Below are 22,999 nucleotides of genomic sequence, written 5' to 3' on the forward strand. Positions count from 1 at the left end.
GGAAACAATTTAACATATGACTTTCCCTTCCTGAATGTGTAAAGTCTCTGCAAGACACACTGTTTACATTGCTTCTACTTGGCACTTCTATTGTTCATTGGATATTGGATTAGAACTTCTATATTCTCTCATCCTGAACAAGACAAGCAAAAGATAAATAAATACAATTATTGAATGTCCATGGTAACCAAACTAACAAAAATAGCTCATTCAGCAAACTGTCATTTTGCATTCAAAGGATTTGTAAAGCTTTCTTATGGCACCAGATTGTAAACATTTTTCAGTCTCTAATTCCATATAAATGTAAGCAGATCAGGAATACAAAGCACTGTTTATGCTATCAGCCAGCTCCACATTCTTCAGTGTCCCAACAAAACACACTGGGAAATTATAAGCTCTAAGTTTAATATATAAATAAGGGAATTCAACAATTCACCCAGATAAAAAACAGGAGGGGCAACATCTCTTCTCTTTATCCCCCCATGAGACATATGGAAACAAAGTGCAAAAATATGAACAGCTGCCAAAATGCTACATCATATGTAGGTCCTGGCCTTGCAACTCAGCCTGTGCAGAACTGATTACTGTATTTGGCCAAATGCTGGGGTCAACAATTCCAGAAACATTTGCAAAGTCGGGGCTTGATTCCTGCTGATTCTTTCAGGTCTTCTGCATCTACCAGGATCAGTGAAAAAATAGGATACTCAACTCACATTTGTGACCTAGAACAGGGAGAGGTTGGAGGAGGCTCAGGAAGATCTCAGTATATATAAATACCTACTGGGCAGGGAATAAAGATGACTGAGACAGTCTTCCCAGAGGTATCCAGAGAAAGGAGAAGAGGCAATGGGCAAGAAAAAATGCCTTTAGGAGCGTTACTGTAGTCTTACCATAAGAGTGGCCAAACATTAGGAAGGGTTGTCCAGAGAAGTTATTGAGTCTCTGGAAACATTAAAAACCAAGCTGGATGAAGTTCTGAACAACCTGCTCCAGGTGACCTTGCTCTGAGTAGGGCAGTGGACTGGATGGTGTCCAGAGGACCATACCAAGCACAGCTGTTCCATGACCTGATGTGCAGCCAACAACCTCCTTGCATTGCCAGGCACAGGGGCTCTCAGCCAGATCTTTACACCTTCCTGGAAGAGGCAGAGGTAAGCAGAGGTGCTCATCCCTTTCCCTCCAGGTAAACAGCAGGATCAACAGCAAAATAGTAAGAACAAACACCAGATATAAGGAATAAACCTAATTTCTACTTCCAAGGCTGCCCTCTGGGAAACAGAGAGAATGAAGAACCTAGCTCAGACTGAACCAGCACTTCCATCCTGGTTGAACCAAGAACATCTCCCCTGATTCCCTCAAGCTTAGACATGAAAAGGTCAGATGGCAGAGACAAAGAGAGCATCATTTTATTAGAAGATCAAAGGTAAAGTCTTGTCCCACATGAAGGCAGCAAGGGTTCTGCTAATATCACAGACATACAAAATTGAAAAGTCCTTCTCAGTTGAACAGTCCTGGCCTATGAGGTATTCACCCCACAGTACCTTCTTCCTGAACTGCCGTCTCAAAGTCGTTTAGGTTTTCTTCCCTCCTCTAAGCTATTTGAGAGGCTCTCTGCAGTGGTAACACAACCAAGTTAACACATGGTCAAACTACAACCACTTGTTAGGGTGCCAGCACTGGTTCACAGCTTATGTAGGTTTTCTCTCCCTGCTGGTTGCACTTCCAGATGCCATGGAGCAGAGCCAGCATCCCTCAGCCCATCCCACCCTGCTCCAGGCTGAACACAGGCCATTCACTGTGCATGGTGCCAAAGGAGAGCTCAGGCGTGTCCTGCACTGCCACATTCACATTTCCCAAGAAATAACCCTCACAAATCCTCAGGTGGCTGCATTCATTGAAACCCCTGCAGTCCCCACAGAAATCTTTCCAATTTTTTTCTCATTAATCACTGTATTAATTGCATCCATCCCAGGTAACATGTGCTTTCCTCTGCACTGTGCAAGGGCAGCTCATCTGCACAGAGTCACCATTGTCAATGGACAGAGCACGGGGATGGAGCCAGGAATTTATGAGGTCCTATCCCCAGCCTGCCAGTGGCCTTCCGTGTGGCCTTGGAAAATAACACTTAACATCTTTGTTTTTTTAGCTGTAAAATGGGAATAATAATCTTTATTCATCCACCTCAAAGAGGCGATGAGAGGATTTTATGCAGTGCTCAGTATTTAAATGTTTCCAAACAAATTTTAGAATAACTAATCAGGGTTTTTAAATGCAGGCTCAGCTCATCTCTTGCAACCTCCTCTGCACTTGGTGCTCGTTGTTACTTTTCTTATTTCCCTGAGTATTCTAGAGCTAGCTGGATTACAGAGCCGTTACAACCAAAACAGGTCTAAGTGGAATAATTTGCACAAACATTGAATTATATTAATCTCAAATGTATCCACAGTTGCCAAAATTTGGAACCAATCTTCCTACTACTGGAGTCAAAAAGGCAGAAGTGAGCCAGCTCATCTTTTTGCCATTTGAAGCAAAATGCACTGCATGTACCTTGTTTACTTACTTGCAGTGTCCCATCACATCAAGAAAGCCAGTGGCTTGGGAAGTCAATGTCAAGAAAATGCACAGAAATGCATGGTGGCTTCTGAGGCCAACACAGATATGGGGCAGCCTTTGCAGAACACATTTTTCTATCCTAATGATGGAACTGATAAATGAGTGGGGAGCAGCAAGGCACAGCTGAAGCCTTCACATCAGCCTGTGGTACACCATTTGTTGGAAGCACTAAAAGTGGGGAGTCAGGGAAGGGTTGGCAGCTCCTGCAAAGCCCTGCAAAGCTACCCCAGCCCCAGCCACACTCTGCCTGCTCCCCAAACACACCACCCAGCCAGAGCCCAAGCCTGCTCTTGGCAGGGCCCAACCTGCCACCCTCTCGAAGTCCACTCACACAAAGTGCTAAATCAGTAAAACCATGTCACATCTTTTGAATTCATCCCTGAAATAATTTCTGCATGTGATCACTAAGGAATATCTTCCATTTTTCTATCTTACCAGGGCAACTAACACTATTCCTGAAATACTGGAACTTCTGCATGTACAGTTGCCTGTGTTTGAGAATAACTACATTTGAAAGAGTAGAGTACCTTCAAGCAAGAACCAGTAAAGGTTGGTTGCTATGCAACTCAAGTATTGTCCATATTATTCTTATCAACAGATGACATATTGTATAAAATAATATAATCGTCAAAAAAACCCCATAATACAGTAGAAGGCTGCTCAGGGGTGGAGAATTGGCAATAGCTGAGAGTGCTGTCATAAACCTGACGTTGATGGTACATACTTCATCAATTACAGAACCATAATGTAATTATTATGATTATTTAAATGGCACCCTTGATAATATACATAAATTGCCTGCAGTGAAGCAAATGAATCTGAAGATATTAGCTCCATGCTTTCAAAAGAAATGCTTACTGAATCAAACAAGACTGGGATAACATTTTCATGTTGTGAAGCCAATCACACTGCTTCATTCATGCACTGCCTTAACTTGTACACACACCCTACTTAATATTATGTACTTTGAATATATGTTTTCCTAAAAATTGTTAGTGCTGGTGTGTAAAATATCCAAGGCTTTGTTCTAATTCTTCAGGACAGGTTCAGAAAATAAGAACTATACACTTCTCTTTGCTTCTCCACTATTAAATTTTCCCAAAACTTTAAAGAAAAATCTCCTCACCTTCTACTTCCTGGTACTAGTTCTCTGATCAGAATCTTTAAAAACATGAAGAGAAAAGAATGTATTCTTATACAGCCATGGCATGCAGGTTCCCACACCATAAAGTAGAGGAGCTCTGGAGCTACATCTTTTAGATCTACTTTTTACTATTTTTAGAAAGCGATAGATTGTCTTTCATGTAAACAAGAATCAGATATGGAAATGCAAGAAAAATTATCTTTGGGGCAAGCTTGTGATAGCAGAATTATTCCACTGAAACCAGCAGAACAACTCAGAAACTAAAGCATTGTCCCCTGGAGACTGTGGATATAGAATCCAGATGCAGAATATCCACAAGCAGATTACGCAGATCTGCAAATGCTACTTCTGTGATGTGGCCAAAGACCCACCAAGAAATGATGGCTTCTGTCCTGCACACCAACTCTCCTCTCTAAAGAATATGAAATGGATAACTTTCAGATTACACATGGACAAGGCTTTGCTCTTCTCAAGAAAACAAAGATTGTTAAGATGGAATGATGACTGCTCTAGCCACCGTCTGCCATCTGGAAATTGGGAGAAATTACCAGAGCTCACACAGGTAGATCTATAGGGCTAAGGATGAGTAATAATCAACATGTAACAATTATGAAATACCCATGAACTAAAGACTGCAAAGAAGTGACTAGTCCAGGTACTAATTCTGCTGGCTTCCACCACTATTGTGACATCAGATTTGTATGAGATTCGTAAGTCAATTTGCAATCAAATTTCTGCTGTTACAGCAACCACTTTGTAATTCAATGTTACCTACACACTCCATGAATTTTCAATCACAAAATGGCAAATATTACCTTTTTTACCTTTTACTTCAGGACATAAATCTGATTAAGCTTATCCAAAGCACATAACTACATCATCATCATCATCATCATCATCATCATCACTGCAGGAAAAGCAGAGATGGATTGATGTGTTTGGTTCTCAGATGGGGAAGCTCCAACAGAAAAATTTAACCTGTATCCAGGTAATCAGTCTCCTGCAAAGTTCAGACTAAACCTGAGCTTCCTCGTTTGCACCAGGGAGGAAAATTCTCAGCTGGTATTGAGCAGGGCAATCTGGTGAACACCAGTGGAGCTTCACCATCTGCACCGGCTCTTTGCTGACAGCATTCCAGCAACCCCATGAACAGACTTGGAGTCATCCAGAATCCAGGTTTACTACATGAACATGGAAATCCCAGCAGCTCCAGTCACAGGAAGGTGCATTAGATGTCAACTCTCTGCTCTGAGTAGCTGGGTCTGATGCTGCACTGGAGAACACTAAAATCACACATCCTTAACCAAAGCAGTTATCAGCATACTTGAAATGCCCCGTTCCTGTTTCCATGGAATCTGATGTTGACTTGGCAATAACAGGACACAGGTACTGAACAGATCAATACTTTTGAAACCCATTTAATATTTTGCTCCTCTTTACCCATGTTCTGTCTGTGGAGCAACCCCTTCCACAGAAACTGAGAGAAAGACCACTTGATATTTTTAATTACAGATTTGATCTGCAGAGCTCTTTCCTTCTGGCCCCTATTCCACAGAACACCCATTTAACTTTCAGCAGATGTGTCGCTTCAATGATAATATGCACAAGTATAAAGGAGTTCTTAGAAAGACTTTGTAGCCCACAGCATCTTGCAGAGCTGACCTTGTGTTTACTGTTACTTACATTCAGTTGAACCAGAACATGTTGTGTTTTCTTTAGGAACTAAAATGTTCTCTATGTTTTATGGACTATTCCAAACAAATCTGAAAAGACAGGCTGCCAGAGCTAAGCAGTAACTTCATATGACATAGGGAAAACCCAAAAGAAATTGAAATTATTTAAAATATAAAGTTTAAATGATAAACAGATATATATAATCGTGGAAGTTTTTTAGATCCACAGACCAGTAAAGATAATATACATAGATTAAAATACAAAACAAATAAATGTCCCCAGTAACTGCACTGTTCAAAAAAGAATGAAGTCTATAGATATTGATATCCTCCATTTAAATTAACCTTTCCTTACCTTGCCGTAGCTCAGCAGGATTATCCTCACCAACACAACGTTAATGTGAGCACCCAGGGACTCATCATGATAAATTTCATTAACCTGGAAAAGAGTTCAGTGCTTTAACATTGGAAACTATGAAGGCAGTGATACAGTCGGTACCTTTTATGCTTTTTATGCTTTGTCATTAGGCCAGACACCACTTTGTGATCATATTTAAAGCATGTAAAATTCCACTAATGAGAGAGAAAATGTTGGGGTTTTTTTTTCCAAACTCTGCTGTAGACTCCCAACAGCCCATCATTTAAGGAATCATTTAAATAAATATAGAGACTTCAGATTAACAGGTATACAAGTGCCAGCCTAATTGCACTTGGAGGCACCATGGTGCACCCACACAGTGCAGCTGAGCTCCATGTGTGCCCACTGGAGTCTGGAGCGTGGCAATCCAGCCAAAATCCCAAATGTCTCTCTGCTGAGCAGGACCATGCATAGGGAAGGGGATGAGTGAGCAGAGACAGGACCTCTCTCCTGAGAGCCATTCACCAGATCAGCTCAGCTGCACCCTGTAACTCTTCCATCTGGGACCCATCAGATCACACTCTGCCAGGAGGATGTGCCTCCCCAGAAAGCTGGTCAGGCACATGGGCTGGCTTTAGTGTGTCAAAACTCATCAGTGTTAAACTTTGCATGTAGAACAAAAGCTAAAAAATGCCAACAAATTAAAATTGTCATCTTTTTTTAATACCAGAGCTACATAACTGAACATGCACACGAGGAAATCACCCCAGGAACACTGAAAAGCAAATAAATAAAGAGAATGAGATGTGGATGAATTATTATTACTTAAGAAACACTGCTACAAGCAAGCTGGGCAAATATTAACTGTTAACAAGGCTGATTTAAGTATTCAGTGATGAAGACTGCATGAGACTTGGCCAAATGGCAGGGGTTTAGCTTCACAAATTAGAAGAGGCAGATGAGATCCCTGCAAGGCAAGTTCCTTCCCTAAAACCTCCTTCCCTTGGTAAAGGTTACACCAAACTGAACTGTTTTGCTGCCTGGACCTAGATTTCATTTATTCCTGCAAACTAGATTCATTACTTCAAGCTAATAAATAACTTTCAGGGAACCTTTCATTTGAAACATGGTAAATAATGTCCTGCTACTTCAATCAGCCCCAGTTTTAATGGCCCATATTTTATCTCTTCAAAAACCATTAAAATTAGATACATCAGTGTAGGTTTTGCTAAGCAATCCCCACTGACATTTTAAAGTGAATTTTAATTAATTTCATCGGTATTTTTTGACAGAAGAGCCTTATTTTATGCCTGGTAGGCATCCAAGTTTTCAACAGTCCCGATGTCCTGCTGAACCGCAGCTCCAGGGGGAGGCTCACACCCTGCAGGGCACCTGGGGCACATTCTGGGGGATGCCTGGGGTCCAGGCTCCTTACTGCTTGATGAGCAAGCAGATCCTCAGATTAAGAGGGTGGATGAGGAGCCCATGGCTATGAGTGGCTCCAGGGGCTTCTGTTTTCATTGTGGGGTAGCAGGAGCTGATTATGTTCAAGTCTGCTTTGTAAACAGCCCCTCTAGAAATCAGATCATCTCTTTGCATGTTTAAATAAGACTTTAGAAGACTAACTTTGCATTCTGAAATTTTAAAAAATTCTCTTATTTTTGCTTTGAGGACCATTCCTCAACACAGATTATAAAGAGGTAAGACATAAACACATTTTGCTTTACAAAAATTCTTTCACCCAGAAAAAAGATCCTTAAACACTGTCAAGGGAGGCAGGGATATTAATTTTTCTCCCTCTTTGTGTGGTGGGAAGAGAACATTTACATCAAGGATATGAGGTTGAAATAAGCTGTAAATTACCTGTACATGAAATGAGTATTAAATAAAAACTACTGTGTATAGAGGACAGTAAACACAGCATGCAAATAAGTATTTAATTAGTTCATAAAGCATAATCCAAATTGGTGCACACCACTCTCTCATTAACTTCCAGAATTTAACCTAAGCCTCTTTTAACAATCATTGAGTAACTGAACAACTGTATCGCTGTTGTGTGCCAAAGGGAAACTTGGCTTGAAAACATTGATGGAACAGAATTAAAACACTGTTTGACTATTCATGCAAATGACATCTAACAAACAAACTGTGAATGAACAGAAAAGCACAAGCACAGTAAAAAGCAGCTTGGTTCTCTTGGGATCCTGGATTTTCTGGAAGACAGCAGGCCGGTTCAAAGCTCTGGGTCTTAGTTTCATTAATAAGGATGATTCCAAGCCCTTTTCACTCAGCATCTTCCTCTGAGCTAAACTGTGGTTTGCTAGGATTGTCTCACTGCACATGAATAATATGCTGAAATAGATGCTTTTCCTTTTTTTCCACACAGTCTAAATCACACCTATTTGTTTCAGGAACCTGTTAGAGATACAAGATCCAAGCCAATGTTGTGCTCTCAGGGGTTCATGAAAATGCACACACTGAAAGGGTCACCTCAATCCCAAGCTCAGATTCTCCACATTTCCACCTCTTATTTCAACAGGAAAGCAGAGTCAAGCTAATGCAGCTCAATGTATATGGCAGAAAAGACCAACCAGCCTGTGCAATCAGAAAGCTCCAGGCTTGAGAGCAACTCACAACTTTGAGACTTACTGAGATAGCCAGACAATGGAGATACATGTTCAGATGTCTGTGCAATAAATACACACAGCTGTGGAAAAGACTGCAAGTACTTTTCCAGCACTGCATCTCCATCTACTTCACTAGGACATCCTGGTTCATATCAACAGAAGAAAAGCCAGAGTCAATCTCCTGTTGTTCTTAGATCAGTAAGTCTAAAATTAAGTTGCTGCATAGGAGGAAAAAAGTACACAGAGACCATCCCATAATCACAGCTCCTGAACTGAAGGCAGTGAATGAATTCAGTCTTGATAGATGTCCTACAGTGATTCAGCATTTGTAGAGGGTGATGAAGAGGGCTGGGTAAATCTCAAAGAATTCAAAGCACAGTGGAACACTGTAAAGAGACTTTCATCATGCTATTGTAGTTCGCTAACTATTTTGGGATATCTTTGGTTTCTTTTTCTGGGATATTTCAAAGGAAAACATGCATTTCTATTTAAAGTTTCCGTGTAGAAATCAGGCTGGCACAGATTGGTGCTGCATAAGAAAAACAAAGACTTTATTTACTTTTTTCATCTGTCCCTCTCCCCTAATTTTATAATTCTTCTGCCTTGAGCAAGTTTCAAGTCAGCACAGTAAGCACATAGAATACATCAAAAAGCTAAAGGCAAGCCAAGTGCCTGTGAGGTGCCTCATGCTTTGTAAAAGAAGCACTGGAAAGTTTTGATTACTGAGCAAAGCACGGCCTGATCCTAAAAGGGAATTTTGAAAGCTCCTGTAACACAAATAGTAATCAACAGCCTGCAGTTCTGCTAGTCTTGGTGCAGAGCAGGTTACCTGCTGATAGAGCTGGCAGGACTTTTAGGAAAAGTCAGGTGGTTCCCTGGATCCCTAATTAAACCAATGTAACATAGGAGAATAATAGGCATATTTTGGCAAATCATCAGCAAACTCATTCATGCAGTTTGAAGGAGTTCCCAGCCTTGCAGAGTTTGTTGGTATCTGCTATGCAAAAGGCAGATCATTTCATCACAATGCAGCTCCTGAACCATAAACCATCGGGTTGGTCCTGGGGCAGCTCCATGGATTGCTCCTCACGCCTGGGTGAGCGCTGTTCCATGCCTGCTGGACATTTCACAGCCTCAACCTCGGGCTACATCAGTGTCAAACAGCTCTGACCAGCACCAGCAGCCATCAGAGGGCACATCTGACCATTTGGAGAGGGCACAAACCAAGAGTCATGTGGTTTGCAGCCACCACACATTGCTGATCCATCCAAGCTGATTAGCCCCCTCTTTGATCACCCAGCGTCCTTACACAAGTACTGCTGCAGAAACTACTGATGGCCCCTGGGCAGAGCTGGGACCATGTGTGGATCTCTGCCAGAGCCATACTGCAGAGGCTGGAGAGCATCAGTGCCTTCCCTGTGGGATGGCAGAGCTCCTGGCAAGCCATTGTTAGAGCCCAGCCCGAGATGCAGCTCATTCATCAGATCATAATTATCTGCAGCAAAGCCTCGGTGCCTGGTGGGCATCCAGTGATTGTCTATTTCTGCAAGAAACATCTGGTTTGAATTGCAGGATAGGAACCAGAAATGTCATGGTGGATACTGAGCACAAACTTCTGTAATCTGACCCTCACAAAAGTGTTCTCCTCTCACTTTATTTTTCTGTGGTCCCACTTCAAACACCACTGTGCTCTTCAGTTTTCATCACCTTCTTTATGCTTTTGAAGATCCCAAATGAGCATTTCTGACATTTCCAAGCTTTATCTTAATCCCACAGGAATAACATTTACATCAGCTCCTGTGGTGGATGTACTATGGTCACACAGAAAATCATAAGGCAAAATCAAGGGCTCTTAGTGTCCCTTTATAGTCCTAACAAGGCATTTCCTTATTTCCTCAGAGAGGAACTCCTTTTGTCCTGAAATCTTTGTTGAGCATCACAAGGAAAAAAGAATGAAAGCACACAACACACATGAACGTTAAAGGTCAAACTGTGATCTCACATTTGGAAAACAACTAACATTCTGCTAAAAACCACATACACCAGGCAGTTTTAGAAGAGCTTGGCAATGCACATTGCAAAACAGAGATAAGAATCTCATGTTTTCTATGCAAACATGAGTTCGAGGCCTGGTTTACCTTCCCTGGTGTCAGAGGCAGTAGGTGTTACCAGTCCAAGTTAGCTGCTTCTGATCAAAATGAAAAACATTCCCCAGCAGATGTGCTGGCAAGGCACTAGGTAGCTTCATGTTACAGGTCTCTATCTCATCTCCGACTGTAACATTGGCTTTAGAAAGGTCATAGACTTTGTTTTCTGACTTCATGACTAATTTATTTTTCTTAGTTCCTCCCGCAGGCTCTTGGAACTTTTCATTCCTGCTGATAAACCACTGCAGTGAGAAGTTTCTCTAAACACTGTAAATTACCTTTGCACCAACAGACTCAGTATTTTTCTGAATTACTGTCTCAAGATCATGTTAATAAAATCAACTGTAGCTTCATAAAATAATTAAGCAGATTGATTTATCACTTTACTACAAGGGATAGGGGTGTGGTGTCAAAGTAATAAATACAGTGACCTCTTCAAATCTAAGTGGTTTGGTTAAGAAAAGCATCCAGAATTTGAAAGCTGATCCTAATTATCCACACTCCATCACACAAACCACACTGTCACAACTCAGAAGTCCCTGGCTGAAACCTTTGTGGCTAAAGCTCATGTTGGTATTTGAAGGAAAGGAAAAAAAACATCTTTTAACAGTACCTACCCTCTACCTTGAGGACAGTACCAAAACCTGTGTGATAGGGCAGAAGGCACATTCCAGGCAGCAGTAATGAGCAATGCTCACCTCATTGACACTGGGAATAATATCCCTGTGAAAATGAGCACAACCTGGAAGAGTTCTGAGAGGGTCTTTCCTGCAGGAGCCCCTGAATGCCCAAGCACAACTACAGCTTCCACTGTAGGGTGGCAATCAAGATAATGAACAAAAATAAACTCATGGAGGCCTCTTCAGACACTGTTCACACCAGTCACAGCTACTGGTTTATAATGAACAGTCAAAACGTGGAGTTAACTCACATACATTCATTTAAACTTTCAAACAAGCTGAAATTCAGCTATGGACAGTTGAAGTCCCTCAGATGAATAGAGTTGGACTTACATTTGTTATTTGTGGAAGTTCTTAGAGTTACTTCAAATTTAAAGTGCCCATATTAAAATAAACTGATTTTAAATAATGAGCATTGGAGCTTATGAATTATTTAATTTTCAAAAATCCACTCAAATTCTACATTATTGAACTATCCTTGCTGTCTAAAAGAAATGCTTTTTAGTTTAAAAAGCATGATTCTGAAGACAGGGAGCACCATTATTTCAATGTATTCAATCATCACTTTCTTTTTAGCAGCTTGAATTAGACATGCTTTCAGGTTTTTATCCAACTGTCAGTTAGAAACCAATGGCATTTCTGCCCTTTCCTCTCATTAGGGACTTGCTGTTCTGTACCTGCAAATCTTCATCCCTCATCAGCCAGAGATACGAGAGCAGAAATCTCATCTATAATAGTAGTATCATGTACATCCTATTAAAGAGGACAGATAACACATTCAGCAGCGCCTCAGGGCCACAATTTCAAAGACATGTGTAGAGCTGAAAGATGCAGGTGAAAGACTCCAGGGACTTTCCAAAACCCCCAGCTGCACAACTCTCATTGATTCCAGTTATTCAAATGAAAAGTTGTTTAATGTATTTGTTCTGGAGTTGAAGTTTCACTTGAAGGCTGGGGGATACATAATCCCCTGAGCTAATTTTTAATACCAATTCTCACTGATTTCAAAGGCAGGTAAATGACTAAATACTCAGATAAATCTAGCCCAGAGGGAGGCATAATTCTTATTTAGGGTCTATCTCCCTTTGAAATAACAGCAATTAGGCACTTAGCTAATTTGAGGAGATGGGCTTTAGTATCACAAATATTTTGGTCATATATCCATTACATTAATATATATAAATATTTTAATATCAGCCCTTACACAGTAAGGAATGGAAAATAAAGATTTTTACCTCTGAAAATTGCTTAACCCTGGAAACTACTTTAAAGAGGGTTATGAAACAGCGAATTTCAGCACCAGAACTGGGTACCAACAACACCCATTTCAGAATCAATGAACTCTTTAGGTTAGAAAAGCTCTTTAAGATCATTAAGTACAACCATCACCTGCCAAGGACACCGCTAAACCACATCCCCAAGTGCCACATCCAAACATCTTCTAAACATCTCCAGGGATGGTGACTCCATCACTTCCCTGGGCAGTCTGTTTCAATGCTTAGCAACCATGAAGAGATTTTTCCAAATATACATTCTAAACATCTCCTGGAGCAACTTGAGGCCATGTCCAGATCCCACTGGAGAGCCTTCCAGCCCTCCAGCAGATAAACCCTCCCATCTCCCTTGGTGTCACCTGCACATGGATTGAGGATTCACTCAACTCCTTCATCCAGATCACTGATATTGAACACTGCTGGACCTGGGGAGTACCACTTTGGACTGGCCACCAGCTGGATTTGGTTCCATTCACCACCACCCCTTGGACTTGACCACCCAGCCAGTTTTTTATCCTGTGATCCGTGCACACATCCAAGCCATTCATCTCAATAACATCCGTTCAGTGCCCTTCTCCTCAAAGAGCATCCTGCAGTGGAAACTTTTTCTTTCCCAAGAAACAAGGTAATTCTCCAATGCCACTTCTAGCCTTGCACTTTTCTAGTATTTCCCAAACAACTGTACAAGCAGATGCAATTACTGGGGCTTTGAGATGCTTTCTTGTTGAAACTGAATTACCTTCTATGCTCTTGAGTAACCACAGAACTACAAGATTCCACCCAAATATCTCTCCTCTGTGGAAATGCTCCTGCATGCTATAAATACAAAGTTAATTTGTGCAATGTGTGGGCTCATGCTTGGAAATGCAGAGGACTGTGCAGGCCAATATCCTTCCCAGGAAAAAACACAGCATGACGTACAAATGAAAATGGTGCAAGTGAGAGGCAGCGAGGGTCTCTAAAGCGGAAACAATGGCACATTTTCCAAAGGTGATTGAATGTCCCGATGGTGCTGAGCAGAGAATAGAGAGGAGGTCAAGAGAAACCAGAGTTTTGTCAGAGGAAATGACTGGAGGAGGAAAAAGGGGAGGCATGAGGCCGAGCTCACTGCAGTGGAACGGCTGGCGCACAGTCAGACGATACGTGGCTGCAGCCCAATGTGTTAAAAATCCTCTGGCATCTATCACCATTTGTTTGGGAGTGACTTCATTTCCAAACTTTGGGATAAATATTAGCTATTCAAGATAGCCAGGACACCCAGCCCCTGTTTTTTCTCACTTCATGGCTTTTAGGTGTGGACTGTAACACATCACTTAAGCTGCACAAAACAGATTTTACTGAATTTACAGTCATTGCACTGGGCTTGAAAAAAAAAATTGTTTTGATTGGGTTGGTGGTAGGGTTCCACCCAAGATCCCTGGGAAAAGTTAGTTAAGGACAACTGGTCACGCCATCACACACAAGGAGATCAAGCACAGTGGGAGAAGCAGCCATGCTGGGATTGCTTCTGGGAAAGTAATGTCTTGTCCCAGGAGGAACAATTCACCTAAGATTTATTTCATTTTTTGTAACCTCAGAAATTCAACTATTTGATCACCTGCTTTATCGCCAGTAAATGCCTTCACAGTTACTTTATTTTGTTACCATGCATTCTTGATTTTATGCTTACTACCTCGTTACCATACAGAACTAATTGATTCTATGCCTTGTTGCTACAGGAAGCTAATTGATTACATCCTAAACCCTGCAGGGTACACACAATCTGATGGTTATGAGAGGATCTCTGATTAGATTTAAAAATACAGCTGGAATTGTTTGTAGCTGTGTCTTCTTTTTCAGTGACCTTGGACCTACACCTCTCATCAAAACACCCTGCATACAAGTGACCCCTAACAGCCAGGGACCCCAAGGCTTTTTATAGTGGGCTCATTTTCTAAACAGAAAACCCCAACTATTCAGAGGTAGAAGAGAGGGCAATGGGGGAGTCACTGTGAATCTCAGGAAAGGAGACCAAAGCCGTGATTTACACAGAATTTACACCTTGCACTCATCAAACACTGAGGGCAAGAGCTGGAGTTGCTCTGCTGAGGGGAAGGAGAGGTTCTGTATTGTGTTGTCCTTGGCACAATACAGGTCCCCAGCACCATCATCTGCAGTAACAAACCCCTCCTGCCTGTCTGTGCTGGAGCTGGAAACAGGACTGGCTCCCATCACCTCTGCTAAAATACAGGCTCTAGAAACCAGCTGGGTTTTGAAGGAAAGAACAGGACAACACTGATGACTGCCAGCGACTATCCAGAGCCTTTCAAGAGGCCTTGGGGATTTCAAACAGCTCCTCGAATCTGGGCACAAGGCATGGGACACATCCTCAGTCCCCAAAAGACATGTCTGTACCTCAGAGCTCTCAACAGAACAATTGCTGCCTATGCCAAGAGCTGCCATGCCCTGTGGGGATGGTTACACAGGCTGCACTTTCTAAACCACTTGCAGAGACAGGCTGCTGAAGAGTTGTTATTTCTTGCAATTTATGTCTTGGATGGTTTACTATAATTAGGAAAAAGTATATTCCAGAGCTGGAACATTTATGGCTTCTTTACCATTACTGTATATTTTAATTCTTAAAAATAGATGTAAGTGACATGATAAGTAAAGAGTCCTGTTTAATCTATTTTGGCCTGTTTGCCACATTCCTGGTTTGGCCTGTTTGACTTTTTAATTTAGAGATGCATAAAACCATCTGCTTCACTGTAGACTTTGTTTTAAGCCTCAGAGGAAACAAACCACACAAATAAATGAAATTCACTATGTCATTTCTGTTAGAATATATGCATTTACAGCCATCAGAGCAGACACCAAGTACCCCATAACTCTAATGTCAGGGCAGGTTTTTAACTATTTACAATGCTGTTATAAAAAGTCATAACTGAATTTATATCACACAAGGGATTTTCTTAAATTGTATTCCACCTCTCATTTAAAATGAAAAACAGTGATATTCTGCACATTGCTAAAAGAACATAATAAAGAAAGGAAAAAACCAAGGTTCATAATTAAAAAAATATATCTTGGAAAAACTATATCCCAGACAAATCTACCTAACAGCCTGGATTTTTGCCTCTGTGGTTTGCAAAGTGAAAGGAGTCATCTCCAGGCTCATCCTCTTGACACAGCTGTAAACTTCAGCAGTCAGACTCCATTTGTCAAAAACAGAGCAGACCTACAATTTTTTACTCAACACTGTTTTACTAAGAATACACATTCACTGAGGCCAAAGCTTTTTCAGAAGTGTGTTTTGAGAAAAGACTCCTGTTGCAGATGAGAAGGACAGTCATCCCCAAATGAGTTCCCTGTGAGGGGGGCTACCACTTACTTCTATTTCTTTGGCAAAAGAATAAAATATATTTTGATTTTTAGGTACTAGGGATGATTTTTCAAGTCATCAGTTTTTTCCAAAAAATAGTGTCCTTCCTTACTGTCTGGGGTACTAGAGGGCTGCTGCATTGATATTTAGAAATAAAAAATTATTCTTTCAAACAATATTCCCTAGTGTCTCCTTTCATCACTCCTACACTATATAGTCTGTTGCACAGATTACAGTTCTGAAGATTAAATATTTAACTAAGGAAACCTGAAGTTGTCAGTCATGGAGTAAATACTAACTCAGTTTAAGAAAGCTCAGTGTTACACTGCATAACATTTTACTGCAGAGTGAACAAGGAGCAGGGAGGTGGCCCGGGACCTAAAGTGGCTGTTGAGAAATCAAAGAATTCAGCAGAGCAGCTTTAAAAATGTAAAAGCCAATTGTAATTTCTGTTAGAACCTTATTTGAAGACAGTTCTCCAAACCATGTCCCTCAGCAGGAAGCCTAGGTTAAGGGAATATACAGCTAAAACATAATGACTTCCAAAAACCTGAGCCCTGACCTTGTGTCCCCACACACCAAAGCACAAAAGTAGGACTTTGAGCATTTTAAGAAAGAGTTCCACACTCAGTTTCTGTCTTGGTTCCTTTTTATTTTGCTTCTCCCCTATTGGATTTTCTGAAAGTGGCCTGGATTTCCCTCCTAGAGTTATTTTATCTCCTGCCACAAGAGAAATCTGTTACGTCTTATTCAAATGGCTTACCCAGCCTACATTCCCAGCCCTTTCAGAGCCTTCCCACAGGGCAGCTAGCAGGGCTGTACTCACAATATTCATCAAGGTCAGCAGGTACTTCTGAACATGTTCTTTCCCGTGGAACTGAACAACTGAGTCATCAACCCCCAGGAGCACCTCGATGTTGTAATCGTCCTCTGTCGCGTGCCTTCGCCGGCGCTGCCGCGATCGCTGCACCTGCTCCTCAACGACGCCCAGCGCGCTGCCCACACTGCCCAAACCAGTCAGGTTGGAGCCTGGAATCAAACAGACACACGGATCAAACAATCAAACAGAGTTACCAGCCACGAGAGCTTCAGGTTTCAGCTCAGATAAATCTGAAGTAGCAGCGTTTGTTATGTTCTGAGTGTTATATAACAGCATTAGTTTCACGAAATGTCAATTAAAAACTGCCTAAATGAGAGAGAAACCACAAAGTAATACAGCATCATAAATACAGGCCCAAAAGAGCAGCAAGTCATACCAATGTCTTGATGAGAAGAATGGAGCTGTTTGCAGTAAAATACTTGTTCCTTAAAAGTACTTCTAACAGAAATGCACTGTCCAGGGATCCTGTGCTACCCAAGGTAGCCTCTATTCAGAACAGCTAAAGATAGACGTGTTCTTCAAAATCTGATCCTACTGCCCACAGGCTCCTATTTCAAGGTAAGTGCAGTTACCAGTACAGCCTTTTGTTATCTACCACCAAACCATTCCTGCCAGCCTCAGCCCTTTAGCTCCTTTCCTAGTTACACACATGCAATCCAACAGTAGTGACACGGATCCTGTTTTCATTCCAGTTCAGCACCACATTTTAGATGCGAGATCAATTCATTTATTGCTACAGCCACAATTTTTTTAACAGCTTTTCATCCTTAATTCCAAATTTTCCATGTCACTTTGCATTATTGCATGTCAAAGACCAACCCACCAGGCACAACAGTTGTCTCCTTCATTACTAATGATTTCTAACAGTTCCTGTGATATGAAAAGCATGTTCCCTGACAGGATGGACATGCTTAATGTGGCACTTACCTACTAAAAATTAACATGAAAATATGGAATTTTGACATTTCATCCTACAGAACAGCAGTGATTAGCATTCATGACATTATTACCATTTACATTATAAGATACTGGAACCACCACCAAGAACCTCTCGATTTTAGCAAACGTCAGGACTCACTAAGAGAGGTCAGCAAAAGTACAGAGAGGGTTGTGGGTTGAATAAAGGTCCCAATGATTCATTCACAGAAATATAATGGGAAGCAAAGGGACGAAGCCCAAGCTTCAAACCATCACCTTCAAACCAGAAATGAGAAACAGCTCTTGGAAATGTTACAAAAGTGGATTCTCCATTTTCATTTATTGAAGTTTTTACATCAAAAGTGGCTGCTTGAGAAGAGAATGAGTCACCAGATCACTGGGCTCATTACAAGAACATCTGTGCTCTTGCCTGAACTTTGCTGCCTCGGGCTGCTGTGTCAGCAGTCCTGGGTGATGTGCAGCCTGAGCAGAGTCCCTTCAGCTCCCCACTGAGGTGACAACAACACAGCAACCTGCACAGCCTCTGGCTGCCAGGAGGGACACACACCAGGCATCCCCAGTCCCCATGGAGCAGTCCTTACTGCCCTGGGCCCCAGGCTGTGCAGGCTGGTATGAGAGAGACCTCCAGGCACAGGACAGCCCCTGAAAGACACAGCTTTCTGCCAGCTTCCAGCAAGCTTCAAAGGCAGGCTTGTCCTGAGATCCACAGCTGCAGGGATCTCCTCTGCACTGCCCTGGCAGGGCTCCCCTTGCTCAGTGGAGGGACAGAAGGTCCCACCCATGTCATGGTCCAGCACCCCCATGGAACCTAGTGTCCTTCTCCCCAAACAGCAGCATCAAATGTAGCTAACAAGCACAACCACCACGTTCTCATTGCCCTCCTCAGGGCTCCCAGCAGCTTCTGCTCCTGGGGCCATAAGCTTTTAAAATTAGTCTGGTCAGAATCCATGATTCAGCATGAGAATTCATTCTTCACGCAGAGCCCAGCTGTCACTCCCAGGTGCACCATAGAGGGTGGACGAGCCTGGCCTGGCAGCACTGGAGGCAGCTCTTTATCTGACTCCAGACCTGCCAAGCAGCTCCAGCCCTGCCTCATGGTTTACTCCACCTTGAAAACGTCAGAGTTAAAACTTCCTGGCTAGTGCTCAGAAGTAGTGACCAAGCCATCACAGTGGAGACTTGCTATGGGAACATGGGGCAATCATATATTCATGACCTACAAGACAAATCATAGTTACTGTAAAACATGGCCATAAATCTTAAAACTCTGTAGAAAAGTAAGCCTAGGCTGGCAGGGGCTGCAGGTCGTGTCTTCTCTCTGCTGTGCATGAAAAGCTAAAGCAATCAGCAGCAAGGCAAAGCTCTCAGAGCTGCTACTGCAGAACAGCAGTGCTGAGCAGGGGGAGAGCCTGAGCAGTGCACTGAGGTTGTGGACAGGATGCCCTGCTGGCTGAGGGGCTGCTGTTTGGGTGGGTGATTGGGTGTCAAGGTATCTTGAGCTTTTGTGCTTTCATTTCTCTCCCTTATGTGTCAAACTAACTCCTGGCACGGTACCTTTATTCCTGCTGTGAGTAAATCAGCCAGAGGCAAAATGTGATCCTGCCATCCTGCAGAAAACCTGCCTGTCCTCCCTCTTTGCTGCTCACTTCATCACTGTCACTCTCTAGTCCCCACAGTCCTGCCAACTCCTGAGAAAAGTTATCAGGAGGTTCCCTGGAAGTCATCTCACTGCCAGTAGGCACCAACCAAGCACTTTAAATTTTCTTGGGAGCATAAAAATTCCACACATACACAACTGCCTGTGGGCCTCAACTATTCCCCTCAGGACAACACGCCCAGTGTTGGGCACTGGTACCTCTGAGGCACCAACCCCATGTGCTTCCCAGCAGAGGGAAAGCCACACTGGCTCCAGCTGGTGCTGGAACCATCCCAAGACCAGAAACACAGCCCAAAACATTTACAACAGTAGCTGCAAGATTTCTGGTTCATATCCCAACTTCCCACCCAGTGCTCTTCGCCAGAGGCTGTCCCTGGACAGGCAGGGATGCCTCCACACACGCCTGACCACAAACCCCACAGAGTGCTCCTCCAGTGCTGCTCTGCCTCTCAGGCTCTTGGATGATGAATTGTTGGATTTGCTGGACCATGTAATGTTATTCCCATGTTGGATTTGCTCCTAAATGACAGTTAAATTCAAGGGAAATTAATACCCATATCTTAGCAAAGAGGAAGAGAAACAAAGTTCCATATGTAATAAATGAGAAATTTGTGATGTTTTGGCATCTCAAATTTCCTTAGTTAATGTCAGTAACTTTGCTGTCTCATTGTACTGCTAACAGTGCACTAGAAAACCTCAAGAGAAAGCACAAAGAACTACATAAGCTACAGAATTCTTCCTTCACATTTTCCACATTACATTCCTTCTGATCACCCCTGCACTTTCCACAGTAACATCACAAAAGTAATCTCAAACTGCACTGTTTTACTGAATTATCCCAAGACCTCTCCCTCAGATGTCAATTGTCAGCAACTTTTGCCAAATCAGCCACTAATTATTGGTGCCAACTTTGTTCTCCATCTCCCAAGAGCAGACACTTGGCATTTGCAGAGCCTCACAACAGCCTGTGTTGAAACCTCTTGGTCCAGCTAGGAAAAATTCACATTTGTGAAAATTTACCACTCACAGACAAGCTTCTATTTCTCTCTTTTGCTGCACATTCATAATAAATCAAATGACAGCAGCACTCTAGCTATTCAACCAAACACCCCTCAAACCCCCTCTTTTTTTCTAAAGCCAACTAAAAACTCAGTACTATTTCAGTAATTTTCTCCTATCACTGCAGCCCATCTTTCAGAAGAATTCTCCATCTGCAAAAGTTTGGGATAGCACCACCTTATTTTCTGGGAATTTTTGCATTGCTCATGAATGTTTGATATCATGTTCTTTATGGAAACCCAATTACATGACATCTCCTGATTCTGCCTCACCCATCATGGCAGGCAAAGCTCAAACAGATGCTCTGAGTTACTGAAGCATGAACACACTGCCTGCCATAAAAACTTCCTCTCCCTGTGTTTTCAGTCACTCCCTTTAGGATATCCACCAAATCCACAGATGCTGGCTCATGATCTTGTTTTGTTTTTTTCACGACCCCTTTCAAAAAGGGTCAGGAAAACATGGCTGCACCTACAGACCTTATGAAACAACTGGACTTTAACAGTACAAGCCTTAGGGTTCCCCAATCTCACAGCAGCAATATTGTCCTATAAAGCAGTTTCTAATATTTTATCTCCTCTTTCTGATAGGGAGCAGGGAACTTTCTGGCAAGCCCAGAGCAGAGGCCAGGATGAGCAGCTGGGAGACTGAACTGCATGTCATGTTCACAGCCATCATCTGTGGCTTGTCAGCACAGCAACGAGCTGGAATTTCATTTCAAACCTGAGTGTGCAGCATTCAGACCAGGCAGCCACCATCGAAATGCAGCTGGTTTGCTTCTGTGGACACTTCATCTGTCAGTGTGGGAGCAGACGAACGCCTGAGCCGACTGCTGAGCACCTTCTCTGCAGCCACACGAGGATCACACTTCTGATCTGCTGCTTTGCCACTCATCTCCATTCCTGGGACACACTGCTGAAGGAACTCCCAGCCTCCCATTCCTTACTGCAAACCACCAGCTTTTGTGCTTTTGTGCTGTTTTTATGTTTTTCACCCTGGTGACTCAGACTGAGGACGGGTGAAGCACAGTTGGAGCCTGCTCTGCTGTGGTGCCAAATCCATCTGTGACAGCACAGGAGCCCAGGGCACCCAGCCCTGCCCAGCTGCACCACAGCTGGTGGCAGTGCCACCCCGAGCCTGGGAATGCAAGCCCAGCACAGGCATGAGCCCATCCACCCCTCAGTGCTGCAAATGCAGGGGGAACAGGCTGTGTGATAGGGAAGCAGAAGCAGGTAGGGTGGACTTGCTTTAGCTCTCAGCTTCCCAGTGCTCAAGCACATCTCCACCTCTGGAAAAGCACCAAACCCTGCTGACAGCCTGACAGAGAACTGCTCTTTTGGGAATTGCACCTTAAATCATGAGCCACCTTTCTGCAGTACTCCCTTCCACTTGGATCCTGTGGGCTTGTCTTGTGTTAGTCCTTTGTGATCAACTGACTCCCTAATTAGCCTCCAATTAACCTGTTCATACATTTTACCAAAACCCTCATTTCTCTTCCATGGTAAATTGAAGTCCAACCCATGGAGGTTCGAGTCAACAATGAACAGTTACCAAACCTTGGATTTTATCCCCTAGTGATTTATTCTCCCATTTTTAAGTTTCTCCATCTGGGGTTTTATTTTTCATTACAGTAGCACACAACCATGTTGTTCTATGTTCATTCCTCAATCAATAGCTTCTCTGATTTTTAATTTCTTTAAAAACTTATTTTGGCTGGTTTTACAGCCATGCTCATCTTCCCCTGCTCTCTGCTTTATTTTCCAAATGTCCTCTACTTGCCTTTCTTCTCCCCCTTAACCATCCTGCTCAGCTACATTGGTGTTTCATAATTCATAAATCCCTTTCCCATACTACAGTCTGAATTTGGACCCTTCTGCTATAGATCACTCATAAGAAAACTGGGTAAAGCCAGCAGGGAATTAAAATGGGAGAGAGCTTCTGTGAGGTGAAAGCAAATTGAAAACAGCCTAAACAAGAGGAAATCCACAGAGTGCATTGGGTACATGATACCAAGTCAGCCCTGTTTAAAAGGCTTCTCCTGGAAGACACTTCCTCAACACAATTTTAACTTGGAGCTCAATTTTCATGGGATTCTTGTGATTTCTTGAATCACAGGTTAACAATGGCTGCTACTTGGTAAATCCTTAACCAAGAGCAATCACTGCAGCAGAACTCTCTTGAGGAGTGGGATCAAATTCCTCCTCTCACACATTTTTACATAAACCATAAGTAAGACCACACAAGTAAACTAAAGACTGGGTATGCACCAGGCCACCTCTCCAGTTTAACAAATCCTTGTCCTGCCCCGATGTGCAAAGAAGCAGCCATTTAAAGGGAAGCTTTAAGGCTGTGTGCCCTGCTGACCATGATCTCATTACAAGCTCCCTGCCTCTGAGTTATGGTAATGCTGTTTCTGATCAAATCACATTTTAACACAGAGCCTGCTCCACCATTCATCTTGGCCAGGGGCACTTTGCTGTGGCTGTTGGGGTAAGTTGGGCTAACTTGGGCTGGGCTCTCCAAAAACAGGTTTCAGACTCCAGCTGCATGAAGGCCTGCAGACAGAGCAGTTGAATTTCTGCTGGAA

General features: G+C 42.7%; 1 protein-coding gene across 1 annotated transcript in view; it reads right to left on the reverse strand.

The window, feature by feature from the left end:
- The window catches only part of ADAMTS2 (ADAM metallopeptidase with thrombospondin type 1 motif 2), a 172,785-nt gene that overhangs the window by 39,788 nt on the left and 109,998 nt on the right, over positions 1 to 22,999 (reverse strand). Inside the window, exons 4-5 of the mRNA XM_033073023.2 lie at positions 16,704 to 16,906; positions 5,786 to 5,869 (exon numbers count right to left, since the gene is read on the reverse strand). Of these exons, the coding sequence (XP_032928914.1) occupies positions 5,786 to 5,869; positions 16,704 to 16,906 (287 nt within the window). The remainder of the gene's footprint in view (positions 1 to 5,785; positions 5,870 to 16,703; positions 16,907 to 22,999) is intronic.

This window comes from Catharus ustulatus, chromosome 15, assembly GCF_009819885.2.
Source record: "Catharus ustulatus isolate bCatUst1 chromosome 15, bCatUst1.pri.v2, whole genome shotgun sequence".
NCBI lineage: Eukaryota > Metazoa > Chordata > Aves > Passeriformes > Turdidae > Catharus > Catharus ustulatus.